Genomic DNA, 18,362 nt, shown 5'->3' on the forward strand with positions numbered 1-18,362 from the left:
GTTTTGTATTACTGAGCTTTCCAAAGCTCACTCTATTACTCACCTTTTCAGGTTAAAAGAATTGTACCAGTGCATCTATCGACTTCAGTAAGGGAGTTCTTTCGGCGTTGTTGCAGAGTATGGTACATGTGATTAGGGGGCATGTAATTGTATTTTGATTTATATATGAGTCTGAAAATCTGTTTTATTTTTAAATAGCGACAAATGATTTTATAAGTTTGCATGTTCTGATAAAAAGTTTTAAATTTTCTGCTATTTTTACAGTGGGTCGCTCCGGTGGCCCTAATGTGACACCCCGGATCGGATTTGGTTACCCTTATCGGTCTGTGGGGGTTACATTTAGTGGTATCAGATCTATGGTTTGAGTCAAAATTTTCAAGTTAGACCGGCCGGTCGAATGTTAAAATATGTCTGATCAGTACATGCCCCTAGACTGTGATCATACCTCTCTTAGCCGGAACTCCAGGGCTGAGTCCCTATCTGTAACGAATAAACCGAAGTTTCTATCCGTTAAGGTTATACTTGTACAAAAAGGAATACTAGTAACATCTGTCTAAACGCTGTAAAGTATCTCATGAGCCATGTGAGAGTTATTTATTTGAAAGATTCTGACTTGACTCCGGAAATTAAATTGGGATATGCTACTGTTCTATGAGCATATTCTCATGACCAAGACTGAATTGATTACTCACTGCCATTTTCGTTCGGATTCTTTTATTGAAATGAGAGAGAGTTCTGATAAGAATGTATACTCAACTGGTTAAGGATTAGTGGAGAATCCGTATTTCTATAAAAGCTACTCGAAGATATAGAAGAGTTGATGAAAGTTTAATTTCTACAATTATGTGACATGAATGAATTTCGAGGACGAAATTCTTTTAAGGAGGGGAGAATTGTAACACCCCAATTTAGGGGCTAAAATTAAGAAATTATAAAGTGGCGGATTTAATTGATATTTTGAAAGAAACATTGGGGATTAAATTGTAAAGTTTTAAAGTTAGCAGACCATTTTAAGAAGTACAGGAAGTTCAGTGGCTAAACTCTTGGTTTAACCATTTTTATTTAGGAGATGATATATACCCCATCCCCGTATGTTTCTGGAAAAAATATTTCCAGATTTTCCTTTTCATCAACCCCTCTTTCAACTCCGATCTACTCGCCGTCCGACCTCCGATCGACGAGCCGAAACCACCATCGTGTTCGTTGTCGAGCGAGGAACAAAACCCTTCAAACCTTACATCGTTAATCATCTCCGTTCGTCGTTAATTTCAGTCGGAAGTATCGTCGGTAATAACTCGATTTTAGTTGGTTTTTCATCGATTCACGATGATCCGTTTACGACACCTCCCGCACTATCGTGTTCCTTGTGCCGTTCCGAGTCCACCGGTGTTCTCCTTTTTCTCTGGCGGCGGCGGCGCGTGTGGAGGTGAAGCGGTCAAAGTTTCCGACGTTTCAAAATCGAGCTCTCCGCCGTTCAAAATTGTGAACCGAGCTTTGTAAGTATCTCGAAATCGCTCAAAATAATTTTTAGAAATTTTTCTGTGAATTTTACGCTGCCAGAACAGTGCCCACGCGCCCCCACGCGCCGCCACTGCGAGTGGGGATAGTCCAAATGATCGGTTTGACCGGTTTTAGTGAATAGTTGACCGGTTTGACCGGTCATAACCTGACCCGACCCGTTGACCCGTTGACCGGCATTGACCAAAGTTGACCGGCTTTGACCGGGCATTAAACGACCTTTGACTTCGACCGAGTATACCTATCCTGATATTTTTCGACGTTCCAAATCCGATTCCGCTGTCCGTTTTTCGAAATTCGAACCCGAAGGCCTCAAAATTGCCGGTCAAACCCGTTGACTTCGATTTTGACCGAAAATTCCAAATTTCCGAAAAGTCGTATTTTATGCTTTCGACGTCCTGAATCCGAAGTCCGTTTCGCCAAATTCGAACCCGGTAAGCCGTCATTCACTGATTTATCACCCGATTCGATCAGGTTATCGTAATTAAGCTCCGTTTCTGATATAATTTATGTTGATATGTATCTGAGGAATTATTGGAAGTTGAATTGAAGATCAAAGGCATTCGAATGGAATTTTTATGGTCAATCAGTATTGCACGGAAATCGAGGTAATACTTTACTACCTCTTTATGCTTTATGGAACATGTGAATATTGGTAAATGCATGATTAAGATAATGTTGGTCTCATTTGTGTAGTTAATTAGTTTCTACACTTGATCTGAATACGGTAAAAGGGTTCAGTACTTGATTATGGTTCAGATGATTTCTATAAGAAATTGAGGGATTGTTAGAATTAAATTACAAGTTCTGTGCTTAGTGATAAAGAAATCAACATGGGTTTGTAACTTATAGTTTATTTCATCAAAGGTTAAATGTTAAAGGTACTTGGATGGGAAATTATGATAATACTCCGGTAGGGTAAAATTACGAAAATATCCTTAAGTTGGAAAATGACAAGAATTGTCTCTGGAAGTGGATTAATAAATCTGAAAAGAATTATTGATCTACTAAAACTGTTGATGTACATAAGAAATGTTAGTTTTACTTGGAAATTATGGATAACCGGTTTTTAACCCCAAGAAGGTTTATGCTAGATACTAGAAGTCTTTTAAGGAATCATTTCAAGATCAAAGAATGTTCGAGGAAGCAATTAATCATAGGATCTCTATATTATATTATTTTCGTTAAGAGCTAATATCGAAATTATCTGGTTAAGAAATTACAAAAATGCCCTTGAGAGATAAAATAGTCTGAATTGACCCTGAATGAGAAAGTACTTTGAGGATTTGTACTTAACTCGATTAAGTACGAATTTAATTGTTAAGATCCTGTCTTTGTACAGAAAAATTTATGATATTCCGTTTGTAAAATCTGAGAAGACACTTGACCCGAAAATATTCGAATAATGAGTAAATACTTGAAGAGTAATTTATCGGGGGTATTCTGCTGTTAGAATTGTTTGAAAGAACTGAAGTAAATGATAATATTGAATTAAATAATAAGATCGGATGGCAAGAAAATATTGAAATACCATAGATCTGTAAAATGACCAAAATACCCCTGTAATGGAAATGACCCAAGAATATCACCAAGCTCAGGAATGATTGGATATCCTCGAGCTCTTAAATGAATGGAATAAAACTGAACACCAAAATTTCCAAAATACCCTCATGACCTATACCAAGTAAATGCCTTAGATTAATTAAGGAATCCAAATAAGCATAGGTATTGGCCTACCTTTAAAAGTAATGGGAAACAATTTAAGTGAGTAGATCAACCCTAAAACTATGTCAATACCTGAATGGCATAGATATTACTGGAACATGTGTTTGTCTTCTCAAGTTTGGCTTGATGATAAATTTTGGAAGTATTCAGCTCAGCCCAGCTCTAGATTGTATTCAGTACTAAGAATTGGACGTTTGTTCGACAATCAACCACGAAGGCCAAATTGAATGGAATGGAAGTACAACATGTATCTGAAATTCAGGAACGTTTGAATTACTCTGGAAAATCCTGAAGTAACTGGAATGGATTTGACTGCTAAATAAGCTAAGTAACCTCAATGATCGAGGATTAAGTAAGTGAATTGGATAAGTCTGGAAATTCTGATGAGTTTATAAGATGTATTGTCCTTATGGAACATGAACTACAAATCAAGCACGTCAGTATTTCATGATATCGTGGAAGCTTGGAAATGAAATAAAGATCATTGGAAGATCTATTCAGCGATGATTCTGAAGGTGATCTATGAACAAGAATTTGTGGTATTAAAAAGTAAATACCCTAGAAGGGAAATGAATTGACCAGTGGATATAAATTGTTAAGGTTCTGAATCTTCGTTATCAAGTTGTTCGATTATCCGATCAATTGACATGGATGTAAAGGATTCTGAATACCCTTCTGATTACGTACAACTTCTGAAAACTGTCTGAATAAGATAATATCCTGATAATTCACATTCTAAATAACTGATGATTCTGTCAGTTAATGAACTCTTCCAATAGTGATTCTAAATTCCAACATTCTATCGACATACTGAAGAACTGTGTTTCTCTGCCTGATACAGTACCTCTAAATAATACCTGTAAACTCTAGTATGTTCCCTAATTACATGAATGTTTTTATCTAATTTCAAATTTGGATTCTGTTATGATACCTGACCTGGATTTTGATCTGATACATGACCTGGATTCTGATATAATACTTGACTTGAATTATGTTTTGATTTTTGATATATCCGTTTACGTACGGAACATGTTTTATTGGGGGTTATTGTTGGAGGAAGATTACTTGGAGGCTCCTCGGCTTTGTGCTCAGGGCCTTACTGTTCGTGATGGGGTTGTATGGTTCTGGGGAACCTACACATTTTGTTCGTGACGGATGGGGGTATATATATATATATGTTTTAAAAAGATCTGAAAAGTTACATGGTTTTTGGGAACACACTAGATAACCTATTCTGATCTCCTGAACTCAGTCATCCGAAATTATTTATCTGAACTGAAAGCTCATTGTCCGTTAGCACCTGAAATATCAGTAGGATCCCTGCTCAGTAAAAAAATCTGTAAATATCTGAACCAATAAGGAAATGTATATTTATCTATATTTGCACGTTCTTCAGCATCATCTGGTAGTTTTGTATTACTGAGCTTTCCAAAACTCACTCTATTACTCACCTTTTTAGGTTAAAAGAATTGTACCAGTGCATCTATCGACTTCAGTAAAGGAGTTCTTTCGGCGTTGTTGCAGAGTATGGTACATGTGATTAGGGGGCATGTAATTGTATTTTGATTTATATATGAGTCTGAAAATCTGTTTTATTTTTAAATAGCGACAAATGATTTTATAAGTTTGCATGTTCTGATAAAAAGTTTTAAATTTTCTGCTATTTTTACAGTGGGTCGCTCCGGTGGCCCTAATGTGACACCCCGGATCGGATTTGGTTACCCTTATCGGTCTGTGGGGGTTACATCATCTGCTAATGCTAGATGAAAGTTTGCCATAGCATTCCCGTCCATCTCGTTCCATTTGATGTCATCTGCGAAATCCACCGGCCTTTCATTGATAGCCGCTAGACACCCGTCTTTCCTTAGGATGGCCTTCATCTTCAATTTCCACCATGAGAAATTTCTCCCATTGAACTTTTCAATATCAAATTTCGTTGCAATTGCTTCGTTTATGGATAGCTCCCACTATTTCACTATCGTGAATAGTTCTATGGAACCTTCAAAGAATGGGTAATAACTTCTTACTTTCTTATGTTGGAGGATCCACCTTTTGGTGGCAACCACAAAGACAATAAGCAGATATTACACACTCTAATCTAGCTCGGATACCAATTGTTGCGGAAGACGGCTATCGGATAGAGCAAAATCGCAACTGATAATTTGAAAAATAAAAATGAAGATAAAATAGACACAAAATTTACGTGGAAAACCCCTAAAATTATTAGGGTAAAAAACCATGGGTAACGGTAGAAGAATTTCACTATGAGAAAATAGGAATTACAACCTCTCTCGATCTACCAAGGAGAAAACAATGATAATTCTCTCTTGATAAAAAGGAAAAAATAACTCTCAAGAAACTCTCTAAATTCTCTCTAGTATTGGAAGAAAGCTAGAATGCTTTGAGATGATTTTGAAGCTAAATGAGCTAGGGTATTTATAGTTGAATCTTAAGGACTAATTTATAAATACCCTAAATTATAATGACTAAAAGTGTAATTTTATCATCACCAAAATTCAACAAAAGTTGCACTATTCGGTGCCTAATTTTTTTTTTCTCAACAATATCATGTTGGTTGGCACCGAAATGTTTTGCCAACTTGTTGATTTTGTTTTCAACATTCGGTGGATTTGTCCACTTTCAACAATAAGAGGAGGTGAACACCTCAATTATCAAGATTCCTGTTTAAAATATCCAGATAATAGCTAAAAGCTTCTCTTTTATTCCTACCAAGCATAGTTGGAAGCCCCAAGTATCGCTCAGAATTGGAGGAAATACGCACCCCAACATCCGACCAATTTGCTCTTTTACGCTTGACTCAACATTACTACTAAAGAAAAGGAACGATTTGTCGAAATTAACTTCTTGTCCAGAAAAATTACCATAAACATTTAACACATTCTTCATATTGATGGCTCCCACAATAGTTGTTTCTCCAAAGAGCACACTATCATCGGCAAAAAGTAAGTAGCCAATTTGTAAACGTTCACGACCAATTGTTGCACCTTTGAACATTTAATCTTTGTACATTTAAAAAAGTTACATTTTGGTTTAAAATGTTAAAGTTATCATTAGTTGATTTTAATATTTTGATTTAAACATAATTTAAGTCTAATTCATTTTTAAATTGAGAAAACCACGCTTCGACAACCATTCATAAAACACAAAACGAATCTCGCCGTCACCAACAACAGTGAGAGGAGTATCTCGGTGCCAGTTTTGACACCGGTGGCGATGGCTTTTCAGGGTCGTGCTTGGAGAATTCAAGGTAGAAGAAAGCGAGGCAATGACAGTGAGAGTTTGCGAGTAGGACCGACGACGGGGTTCACGATATTGTAAATGCAACTCAATGATGTATGTGGATAGCTCAACATGTTCAATCCTTGAGATTTCTCTCTTTTAACATTAAGTATTTAATTGGTGCAAGTACCAATCTAGTACTTTAAAAATGTTCTGAAATCACAACGACTAAATCAACAGAACTCGATAAAAATATTCTAGAGAAACCTTGAGGTAAATTTTTTAAATAAAACAATGCTCTCTTAAGATAATGATCATAAAAATCACTGCCGGGTTGCCACCATGATCTTCGATCAATTTATCATTATGTATTTTTAAAATGACAAAATCCAACTAAATTAAAATTTTAAATTTAGTTATCTTTTTTTTTCAATAATAAAGAGATTAAATTGACCCATTTAATAATAGAAGGACCAATTTGATCCACCCCATTTAATACAAAGGCCTCTTAGATACATTCACCTTTATCATAAGATTGTATATGAATCGAGAAGTGTTGAGGTAGAATCATACTCTTGAAAATTTCAATTTCTTATATATTTTTTATTAATAATTTTATTTTATACTTTTAAAATTATATAATTTCACGACTCTAAAATTTTAATACAATTTTCTAAATTTACAACGCAACATAAAATCTTATGTTTGTAAGGATTAAAATTCAAAGATTTGTTACTTTATGCAAGATGATTAAAACTTGATATAAATGATCAGAAACAGTAGCAAGAGATTGAGAATGAGACATGTCAAGCCGTTATTATTAGCAACAAATAGAAGATATTCATTGAATGTTACAACAAACACAGCTTTCACCAACTTTATTATCAGCAGCCGCACACCTTTTGAATGTTCAACAATGGGGGGAAAAGGTAGGAAAGCTAAGCTTCAGCTTTTCCCTTTTCCCCCAAGAAGCGCAAACCGAATGCGAAACATAAGATCAAGAGGGGAACCAAGAGCGGTAATATTTTAGACAGAAACCCAGATTCATCGCCTTTATGAGTCACTGAAATTGGCTCCCTTTTGATCTTCTTTGGTGCAGGAACAGTCGAGCTGTCAACCTCACCAATGTAGTATTTCCCCATCATGTTTCTTGCATCATCACTATGACCAACATCTTCGAAGTCCTGTGTCGCATCTTTTCCTGCATCAATAAGATGAATCAAACCCAGCTAAGAAATACGATACGTCGGCAGGGATGAACCGAGAGGTTAGGACAGTCGTCCCTAAAAATTTTAAATTATCATATATTTTAAATATTCTCTTTATATTTTCTGTTTATAATATGTATTGGTTCCTTAAATTTTACAAGTTCGTTCTACTCTAAAATTTTAAAAATTATCTCTCTGATGTAAACTCATGTATTTATCCTGTCTGTATGTAATTGTCAGCGGACAGCAATAATATCATCTTACCACTAGCGGCTAGCAAGACTTCATCTCCTCCAGGATGGTCCTCCAAGAATTTGGTTATGTCATACACCTGATACAGTAGGATGAAAAAGAAAATTGGTTCTCTGAACAATGAAGTCAACATTACTGCCATCAACATGGACAAAAGCAAAATTTTATGATAAGAATATGAATTTTTAAATTTTAGGGAACAAATTTTTTAAAATTCTAGAGATAAATAGATTACCTATACAAAATACAAAAAATTTACAATATGAATTCAATTTATACAAGTTTTAATACACCATTGAGCTCTATCGTGAATTTCATCGATAAGTTAAATTAATACGCAAACAGATGGGACACGAGATAAAGGCAGCTTACTTGTAAATTTTTTAATCGAAAGGGAAAATCTGATAGTTCGATGGTAATAGTTTAATACTAAAACAGAGAACACTCAACATAGTTGTCAAATTCCAAAAGTAAGCTATAAAATTTAAATCAATTACATAAATAAGCAGAGGGAAAATCCCAAAATCATATTAGCAAAGAAAAACTCAACCTTTCCAGATATCAATAGCCAACAATTATTCCTTTCCTTGTTCTTTGCCACGTCTTCGAAAACAAAAACCTTTTCTCCATCAACTACATATAATAATGAAAACAATTTTAAAAAAAAACCCAGAAAAGTACAGCAAAGTTCAGAGTTAGAATAGTGGGATTATGACAAAATAAATTCCAGACAACAAAATAATATGAGGAGGTAAATTTCAGACAATAAACTAAGTAGAGAATGGATTGTCTTACCTGTTGTGAGGAGAAGAAGACGGGGGAATGGAAATGAGGGGCGAGTGGAAAGGGTTGAGTCGAGGCTTGTCATATAAATGTCTGGGAGAATCTGAATTTTATCTTAGTTGGCTACGCTTGACCAATAAGGAGCTTGACACGTGTTTCCTTTTCAATAGTACATGTGAACCATCCTGGATCTATCTGTCCCACACTTGATCTCTTCTCTCTTCCACGACTTCTTTTTTAAATAGATTTAGCGAATAAAATTTCACATGTGTTCTCTTATAGGACAAAATGTACTTTAATTTATTTAATTATATATTTGCTAATAAATATGTCGTTTCTTTTTTAAAAGTTAGGATCATGTAATTATTAAAATATTGTTATAAAAATTACTTTATTATTAAAATACAAATATATTTAATATTTTTTAATAATATATTTAGTCATTAAAATTTAAACATTATATTAATTTTATTTTAACTCTACAGAAATTAATAAATTTAATCAATTATATTAAAAATTACAATATATTTTTGTTTATGATATTGTGAAATCAAATGATTCCAATAAAAGAACAATGGATAATTTTATTATGATATAAAGTAATGATAAGTTATCACTAAAACTTTCATCAATTTATTTTTATTTGTGTTCAGAGATGGATTGAGGAGTGTTGGGGTGTGGTCAGAGATGGATTGAGGAGGACCACACCCCCTTAAGGTTTAATATTATTTTTATTTTCATCAATTTTAAATTTCTTTGTATTTTATATGAATTATTTAATTTCACACTCTTTGAAGTTTAATATTATTTTTTATGTTCGTACCCTTTGACACAAATTCCTTCGTATGTCTCTACTTGTGGTATTGTCAAACTAAACGAATCTATCAAAATAACATTCAGATATCTACATTCTGCTATAAAGTGGAAAGTTATTGTCAAACGGAAATTATATCAAAATAATAATATAAATTTTTAGAGAAGAATAAATAATTTAAGAGAAAAATAAAGACTAAATGATTAAGTTTTTAAATACAAAGGATGAAATTTATTGTTTATATATTTTTTTTTAAAATATTGCTTTAATCTTGCTATTAATTAAACAAATTTTATTAGAAGTTCGTTGAATCCCCATTTCCAAGATGGTACAAATTTCATTCCTTTTCCTCATAGCCCAACCAGTCCCATTGAATATCTTGCAGAATGAAAATTTTGTGCAAAACACAATCAACTGACCATTAAAAGTTTAAAACAACAAAATGAAACAAATGGTATGATTAGCAAATATTTACTTGAATGATAATTGGAAATGGTATAGGTCCTGTTTGAGTGAACTCCAATTCTATTTCCTGGCCAGAAGTGAAGCACGCCAGGAAAGCTGGATTTATAAAAAAATTATATATATATTGGATTTACACCCATTTCCTCCTTACCATATATATATAATTTCAATTTTCATGACCCAAAATCCCACCACTGATAAACACAACTTGACTGACCAAAGAGACAATCAGAGTCATAACTGTGCCAAACTTCTGGAGATGTTAAAGAGTCATCAGCTGGTTCCACCATGCTTATAAGGTTATACTCTTCTTCCACTCCAAAATACTCCATCTTTGTGGCACTATCATAGTCCGATGCCCCTCCAAGTGCACGTTCCGATCTTTCCACCGATAAACTGAGCTGCCATTTAGAATCAGACTTTATAACTTCCACTTGCTCGCAACACTCGCCTTCCTCTTTCGGCTTCTTAACCAAATCGTTCAGCTTCTTCAACTGTTAATCAAAATCCAAAACAACTTCGATATAATCATTTGTTTACTTTCTTTGTATGCAAAGTTTGTTTAATAGTCAAGTACCTGAATCACCAAGGCCTGCTTTTCTTAGTTAATCTTTCGAGCTTGGAAGCCAGGCTGCTGTAATTTTGTTGAAGAATGGCGTAATCTCGTTCGAGCTGCTTCGATTTCCAGCGAGCCCTTTTGTTCTGAAACCAGATTGCAACCTGCGTGGGTGCAGCCCCAACTCTTTAGCTACCTCCATCGTTTTTCGAGGCTCCAGCCTGGTTTCGTATTCGAACATCGATTCCAATGATCTGATTTGTTCATCGGAAAATTTCCTCTTGTTCTTCTTTTTCCTGGCGGAAAGAGGCTCTGCTGTCATCATCTCCAGAGTATAATCCACCCCATCTAACATCTTTTCCGGGAAATCTCCGTCCTTCATATACAAGCTGGTAAATACTATTACAGAGCAGTGTGCAATAAAAGGGAATATTTTTTGATTGTTGTGCTTCTGACTATGCTTGTAATTATAGTATTTATAGCCCTCTTTTCTGCCTTGATTACGTTACTATTTTTTTTATTTGCTTAATAAAAAAATATTAAATTATATTTTTTCTATTTAGATATTTAATTTTTTTTGGTAAATTATATTTATTTTTATCTAGATATCTAAACATTTTTTTCAATATAGGTGTCTAACTTACAAATATTATCATCTTAATACCTACATTGTAAAAGACGTTAAAAATTTTCGTTACAAATTAATCAACTAATCAATATTTTACATGTTGCTTGATTTTTTTTTGTTTCTTTTATTTTTTTAAAAAATCATAACTTTATTTTTTTCTTTTTTAAAAAAAATTCTTAAAACCTTCAATTTTGTCGTCAATCATCGTCATTGTCAACGATTGCCCACTCACCCGCCGCTGGTTACTCACTCATCAATTAAGATGGATGTGTGTTACGGTTCGGGGCTTAAAGATTTTGGATGATTTTGGCTACGTGTGGGTGGCAGTATATGAGGGTGGCAACGACGGACAAGTGAGGTTGATACTTCGGGATAATGAATTTTGAGATTTCTTTAAGATTTCAAAAATATTTTGAGGTTTTTTGAAAATGATAATAATTTTAAGGTTTTTTAAATAATTTTTTTAAAATATTTATAAACTAGTCACGTGTTACATTTTGAATGATTGACAATATCTTTTTATAGATATTTATGGCGTGGATATTTAAAATAATAATGTTTGTTTTGAAATCAGACTGCGACCTATCATGGGTGCATCCTTAACTCTTTAGTCACCTTCATCTTTTTTCGAGGCTCGAGTCTGGTTGTGAATTCGAAAATTAATTTAGTTACATAGTTTGTTCATCCTTAAAATTTATTGATTGTGCACGGCATGTAAAAGTATTTCTGGAATCACGATTACTTGTGGTATTGGGACGTTGGATGATGTATGTTTGGTGTGAGAAAGCGTGTGGTGCTATGGAAGGAAGCCTTGATTTGGGGTAGGGGCTTAGATGGTTCGTTTGCTGGGGGTGGTAGAGGCCCCGGGTAATGGACAGTAACCCGGATAGTAGTGGCAGGCTGTGTGTGTTAGGATGCTCGGTGAGAACATTTAAGAGAATGATTGTCGGAGTTTGATTGAGAACGTAAAGGAAAGGCAGGATGTGGCGACCTCGAGTGCCAGAGTAGGTTGGAGTCAGATTTGTTCCCTCAAATCCGAGGGGGGTTGAGCTTGAAGGATTTGGAATGCTGGAATAAGGCTTTCTTCTTTCAGTTGCTCAGGAGGCTACTTCCGAATGACGGTTCTCTCCGGGTCGCGTGGATTCATGCTTATGTAATTAGGGGGCTGATCTGTGGAGTTTCTTGCTGAGCGCCATGACAAGATGGAGTCTAAGGAAGGTCTTGTCCTATAAAGATGAGGTGGTTGCTGTCTTTAGGGCTTTGGAGGGAGCTGATGCTTGCCGAACTAGGAAGGTGTGGGGTGAGATCTGCGCTAGGAAGGTGAGGGTTTTGTGGCAGCACTTGATTTGGTTTGCGTTGCACGTTCCTAGGCACTCTCTTATCACTTTGATGGCCTTGCTCGACCGTCTTCCGACTCGGAATAGGCTTATTCGTATAGGGTTGAGTGTTGACAGAATTTGTGCGTTGTGTAATGCTGCGAAGGAGACTCGATCCCATATTTTCTGTGGGTGCCATTTCTCAGTTGAGATTTGAATGATCGTTTTGGGTGTTAGTGGTATTCGTCGTTCAGTTCTAGATTGGGAAGGTGAGGTTGCTTGGGTGTGTGTTCACGTTAGGGTTAAGTCCTTTCGTGCCACTATTTTTTTATATTGGCTTGGAATGCTTTTATTTACTATGTTTGGAGGGAACGAAATAATAGATGTTTCAGGAATGTGTTTTTTGTTAACAATGAACATTTGGGCAGTATATCATTTTATTCCTCTTATTTTCAATTACAGCAAATTGGTCCTTATATACACAATAGCTTCCTATAACTAACTCAGTAACAGAAATCTAACAAACTCAACAAACTAACAGATTACATAACTGTATTGCAACAGTTAATACTTTCTACACTCCCCCTCAAGTTGGTGGTTGCAAAGATGTCTTTAAACCCCAACTTGGAAACTAGATATTCATGTTGATGCACACCCAAGGCTTTTGTCATCAAATCTGCTTGTTGCTCCCCTGTCTTGACATGTTTAGTTTGTATCAAGCCTTCTTGAATCTTCTCTCTGACAAAATGACAGTCTATCTCAATGTGTTTGGTTCTCTCATGAAAAACTGGATTAGCTGCTATTTGCAAAGCTGCTTTATTATCACACATTAATTGTGCTGGTGCTAAGTTTTTCAAGCCTAACTCTGCTAACAAACCCTTCAACCATATAATTTCTGCCGCGGTTCCTGCCATGCTTCTATATTCTGCTTCTGCAGAAGAACGCGCAACCGTGTTCTGCTTCTTAGACTTCCAAGAGATTAGAGACATTCCAAGCTTAATACAGAAACCTGTTACAGACCTTCTAGTCATAGGACAGGCAGCCCAGTCAGAGTCACAGTAAGCAATTAACCTGCACTCACTCTTCGCACTTAGCAAAATCCCTTGTCCAGGATTTTTCTTGATGTATTTTACCACTCTTAGAGCAGCTTCAAGATGCGACCTTTTTGGTTTATGCATAAATTGACTGAGGAAATGTACAGCATAGACAATCTGGCCTTGTGTGAGTCAGATATATTAATCTACCTATAAGTCTCTGAAAAACAGACTTATCCTGCAACAGTTCTTCATTGCTACAAACTGCTTCATCATACTCTGCTGAAGTAAACTTTTTATTTTGCTCAAGAGGAGTCAAAGCTGGTTTAGCTCCCCCTACTCCAATCTCTTCAATCAACTCTAAAGCATACTTTCTTTGATTCAGCACAATCCCTTCCCTTGATCTTAGAACCTCTAATCCTAGAAAGTACTTCAACTCCCCAAGATCTTTCATTTTGAAATTCTCATTCAAAATGTGTTTCAATTCTGCTATCAATCTCTCACTACTCCCAGTGATTAAAAGATCATCAACATATATCAACAAAACAACTATATCACTCCCTTGTTGCTTTGTAAACATTGAATAATCATACTTGCTCTGTATATAACCAGCTACAAGTAAGGCTTCTGTTAGCTTCAAATTCCATTGCCTAGAGGCTTGTTTTAGTCCATAAAGTGATTTATGCAGCCTACAACCTTAGACTCCCCCTGGCTGCAAAAACCATCAGGAAGTGCCATATAGACTTCCTCAACTAAGTCACCTTGTAAGAATGCATTGTACATCCATTTGATAAAGAGGCCAAGAAAAAATGGAGGCAATGGCAAGGACAGTTCGAACAGTGACTAGTTTAGCAACTGGAGAGAAGGTATCCACAAAGTCAACCCCTTCTCTTTGATTGAATCCTTTAGCAACAAGGCGAGCTTTGAACCGTTCAATATCTCCATTAGCCTTGTACTTGATTCGGTATACCCATTTACAGCCTATTGGAACTTTCCCTGATGGCAGAGTAACTATTGACCAAGTGTTGTTTGACTCCAAAGCTTCAATCTCTTCCTTCATGGCTTTAATCCACATAGGGTTGGTGATGGCTTCAATATAGGTTTTTGGTTCACTTATATGAGAAGTGGAAGATAAGAAACTTTGAGTTTTAGAAGGTAAGTGAGAATAAGAAATGAAATTGGAGATAGGATACTTACTTGGAAGAGATGAAGATTGGTAGGATTGAACATAGTCATGTAGCCAATTAGGGGGTTTGATAATCCTAGTGGACCTTCTCTGAGCCAGACCCTGAGTTTGTGGTAAAGAAAGTTGACCAGAACATGGAATTGAAGATGGAGTAGGCAAACTAGTTGAGACTTGAGGTGATGCAGAAGAAGAAGAAGGAAGAAGGAGAAGACAAATTAGGTGAAACAGAATCAACAGGATGAGAAGGTGCAGAAATTTCGAGAGTAAGAAAATCAGAATCATCAATGAAGGACTGAGTAGGAAAAATGGAGAAGGCTTATTTAATGGAATTGAGAAAGGAAAAATAGTCTCATGAAAGACTACATCACGATTAACAAAAAAAGACTTTGTATGAAGATCAAAAAGTAGATATCCCTTTTGAGTTGAGGAATAACCCATAAAAACAGAAGGTAAGGCTTTTGGAGAAATTTGTCCTTACAATTGACTTTAGTTGCATAACAAAGGCAACCAAAAACTCTCATATGAGAAAGATTAGGTGATTTTTTATAGAAAACTTCAAATGGGCTTTTCCAGTTTAGAACAGCAGTAGGAAGTCTGTTAATGATATAACAAGCTGTTAAGACACACTCACCCCAAAATTTGATAGGAACATGAGAATGGAATCTAAGAGCACGTGCTACCTCTAAAAGATGTTATGTTTTCGTTCAGCAACACCATTTTGTTGGGGTGTATGAACACAAGAGCTTTGGTGAATGATACCAAGGGATGAAAAAAGCTCAGAACAGTTATCACTAAAAAATTCACCACCATTATCACTACGAACATACTTAACTAAAGTAGAATGATGATTTCGAACAAGATTAAAAATTGTTTAAGGAAGATAATTGCATCACTCTTAAGTCTCAACAGGTAAACCCAAGTGAACCTAGTATGATCATCTACAATAGTCAAAAAAGACCTATGACCACTGTGTGTTGATATTCTATATGGACCCCATAAGTCAATATGAATTAAATCAAAAGGTGTAAGTGACCTAGAAGAACTAATTGGAAAGGGTAACCTAGACTGTTTTGCAAGAGGACAAACAGAACATTGCTTAACAGAATTTTCATTTAATGGGACAGAACACAAAAATGGAGTTTTATGCATTTTAACAGAAGTAGCATGCCCTAAACGTGCATGCCAAAGCATTGTATTATTGTCACAGGAAACAGACATACAACCAGAATCAACTTTACATTTGGATGATGACAAAACAGAAGTAATATTTGTAAAGGACAAACCAGAAACAAGGTCTTTAGAGTCGAACAAATAGAGACCACGAGCTTCCCTACCAATCCCCCTCATCTTCCCAGTGAAGAGATCCTGCAAAATACAAAAATGAGGGTAAAAACTGATACTGCAGTTGAGATCTTTAGTGAGTTTTGACACTGACAGTAAGTTATGATGAAAATTAGGAACATACAACACGTTTGGAATAATATCAACTGAGTTAAAATGAAAGCTACCAGTATGGGTGATTGGAACAGTTTTACCAGTGGGCAGATGGACAGAACTAGGCTGACATGAAGTTAGAGATTGCAAACAATGGATTTCAGACACCATATGGTCAGTGGCCCCTGTATCAAGTATCCAACGAAACGAATTAGAAGAGTCAGGTGAGCACAAGGAAGCAATACCTGCTAGGTTGACTGCTGCATCCACCGAGGGAGTTTTGTTCAAGAGCTCTAGAATCTGATGATATTGAGCTGCTGTGAAAACTGGAGAAGTATTAACTATGCTGGAATCATGTGAATCATGATTGGAGTCAACCAGGGAGGGATTAGTAGCAAAAGCTGCCTGAGAATTCTTCTTCTTGGTAAATTTGAAGTCTGGAGGAAAACCAATCAAACGATAGCAGTTGTCTCGCTTATGACCTTTGATTTTACAGTAATCACAAACACCATTGAATCGCCTACGATCTGAATTTCCAGATGCATTGGAGTACATGGCAGTGGCACCCGAAACACCAGATAACTGAGCTCGTTGTGCTTCTTCTTGTACAATCATGGAATATGCTTGATTTACATTCGGTAGAGGTTGCATAAGCAGAACTTGGCTACGAATGGCTGAGTAAGTATCATTTAGGCCCATAAGAAATTGCAATAACCTCTGTTGTGCGATGTGTTTGGAATTCTGCTGAGATACCTCGCAATTACAGGCTGAAAGAGGAACTAGGGCATGGTATTCGTCCCACAACAATTTCAATCTCGTAAAATAGGTCGAAACTGTTGAGTCACCTTGATTTAGGGTAGCAATTTCACGATGTAAAAAAAATATTCGAGATCCATCTACCTTATCGAAGCGCTCCTTCAAATCACTCCAAACTTGAACAGCGCTTGAAGCGAATACAATTCCAGCCGAGAGATCGCTGCTTACAGTGTTAAGAATCCAGGACAAAACAACCGCATTACAACGTTCCCATTGAGAGTGCAGGATCTCATCATAATCTTCTTTGCAGCAGGTGCCATCAACGAGACCTAACTTATTTTTGGCCAGCAACGCGATTCTCATAGATCTGCTCCAGACGGTATAATTGTCGATGCCAACCAGACGATGCGAGACCAGAACACCGCCCGGCGTATCAGACGGATGCAAAAATAGAGGATGATTGAAGTCGAGCACGGCGGTGGTAGCAGCAGCGTCAGGAGTGTCCATTTCTTCGAAAGAAATCGCCCAAAACCAGACCTAATTTAGACGAGAGAAAAAAAGAAGAAAGCCACGGGCAAAGAGTAGAGGAAAACGGCCCAAAAACAAATAACCTGGGCTAAACTGATACCATGTTAACAATGAACATTTGGGCAGTATATCATTTTATTCCTCTTATTTTCAATTACAGCAAATTGGTCCTTATATACACAATAGCTTCCTATAACTAACTCAGTAACAGAAATCTAACAAACTCAACAAACTAACAGATTACATAACTGTATTGCAACAGTTAATACTTTCTACATTTTTAACAAGGGATATAATTGTGGGTTTCATTAGGGAGATAATTCAATTTAAAGTCTATAGTAGGTATAGTGAGCGCCTACTGAAAATTGAGTATCTTGTTTTGTCGGATACTATCGGTTTGTATTTTCCTTGTATATAATATACACATTTTATCTATAAAAAAAATAACATAATTTTGGTAAAAAGAAAAACTAAACAAATTGGCTATTCCCATAATTACCCCATCGAACAAATTTAATTACACGTTTTTTGTCGTAAAATTGGAAGATATCGACAACTTTTAGCTATTGTTATAGATTTATTACGAAAAATAATATAATTAAATAATTTTTAATCGGTATTATTTATTAAGATTAGTTAATCCGGTTAAGTTTTGACTATTTTAATGGAGCTAGGCAATGAGACGAAAGACTTTATTTTTATTATAAGGGATGCTAATTAATTTTTTACTTATTTATCTATTTTGGTTAACACTTCATCTAGATTTTTTATTTGAAAATCAATTTATTTACGCACCGTCTAATTTCCCAACAATTGGACGCCGAGGATTGAGTAACTGACCCGCCAGCTCTTGTTTATTATATTTCAAGGGTTAATTACTTCATTCATACATTAAATATATCAAATTCTTAAATTTATA

General features: G+C 35.7%; 2 protein-coding genes and 2 pseudogenes across 3 annotated transcripts; all 4 read right to left on the reverse strand.

Annotated features, from left to right (window-relative positions):
• Positions 1-7,273: 7,273 nt before the first annotated feature.
• Positions 7,274-8,811, reverse strand: LOC120120182 (cytochrome b5-like). The gene is made up of 4 exons (XM_039139868.1): positions 8,739-8,811; positions 8,494-8,576; positions 7,956-8,022; positions 7,274-7,684 (listed from the first exon to the last, which is right to left on the reverse strand). The coding sequence occupies exons 1-4, from the start codon at positions 8,809-8,811 to the stop codon at positions 7,422-7,424; spliced, it is 486 nt and encodes a 161-aa protein (XP_038995799.1). The 3' UTR covers positions 7,274-7,421.
• A 1,358-nt stretch (positions 8,812-10,169) lies between these two features.
• Positions 10,170-10,951, reverse strand: LOC120120250 (annotated as a pseudogene).
• Positions 10,952-12,934: 1,983 nt separating this feature from the next.
• On the reverse strand, positions 12,935-14,322 carry LOC120120183 (annotated as a pseudogene).
• A 1,399-nt stretch (positions 14,323-15,721) lies between these two features.
• LOC120120249 lies at positions 15,722-17,708 on the reverse strand. Of its 2 annotated transcripts, none has more exons than XM_039139929.1 (2): positions 16,405-17,708; positions 15,722-16,090 (listed from the first exon to the last, which is right to left on the reverse strand). In XM_039139929.1, the coding sequence occupies exons 1-2, from the start codon at positions 17,420-17,422 to the stop codon at positions 16,056-16,058; spliced, it is 1,053 nt and encodes a 350-aa protein (XP_038995860.1). In that variant the 5' UTR covers positions 17,423-17,708; the 3' UTR covers positions 15,722-16,055. The 2 variants fall into 2 exon arrangements, with proteins under 2 accessions (XP_038995860.1, XP_038995859.1); XM_039139928.1 differs by having other exon boundaries at positions 16,261-17,708.
• Between the last annotated feature and the right edge of the window lie 654 nt (positions 17,709-18,362).

The sequence above is a fragment of the Hibiscus syriacus genome, unplaced genomic scaffold (genome assembly GCF_006381635.1).
Source record: "Hibiscus syriacus cultivar Baekdansim isolate YM2019G1 unplaced genomic scaffold, ASM638163v2 tig00110333_pilon, whole genome shotgun sequence".
NCBI classification, from domain to species: Eukaryota; Viridiplantae; Streptophyta; class Magnoliopsida; order Malvales; family Malvaceae; genus Hibiscus; species Hibiscus syriacus.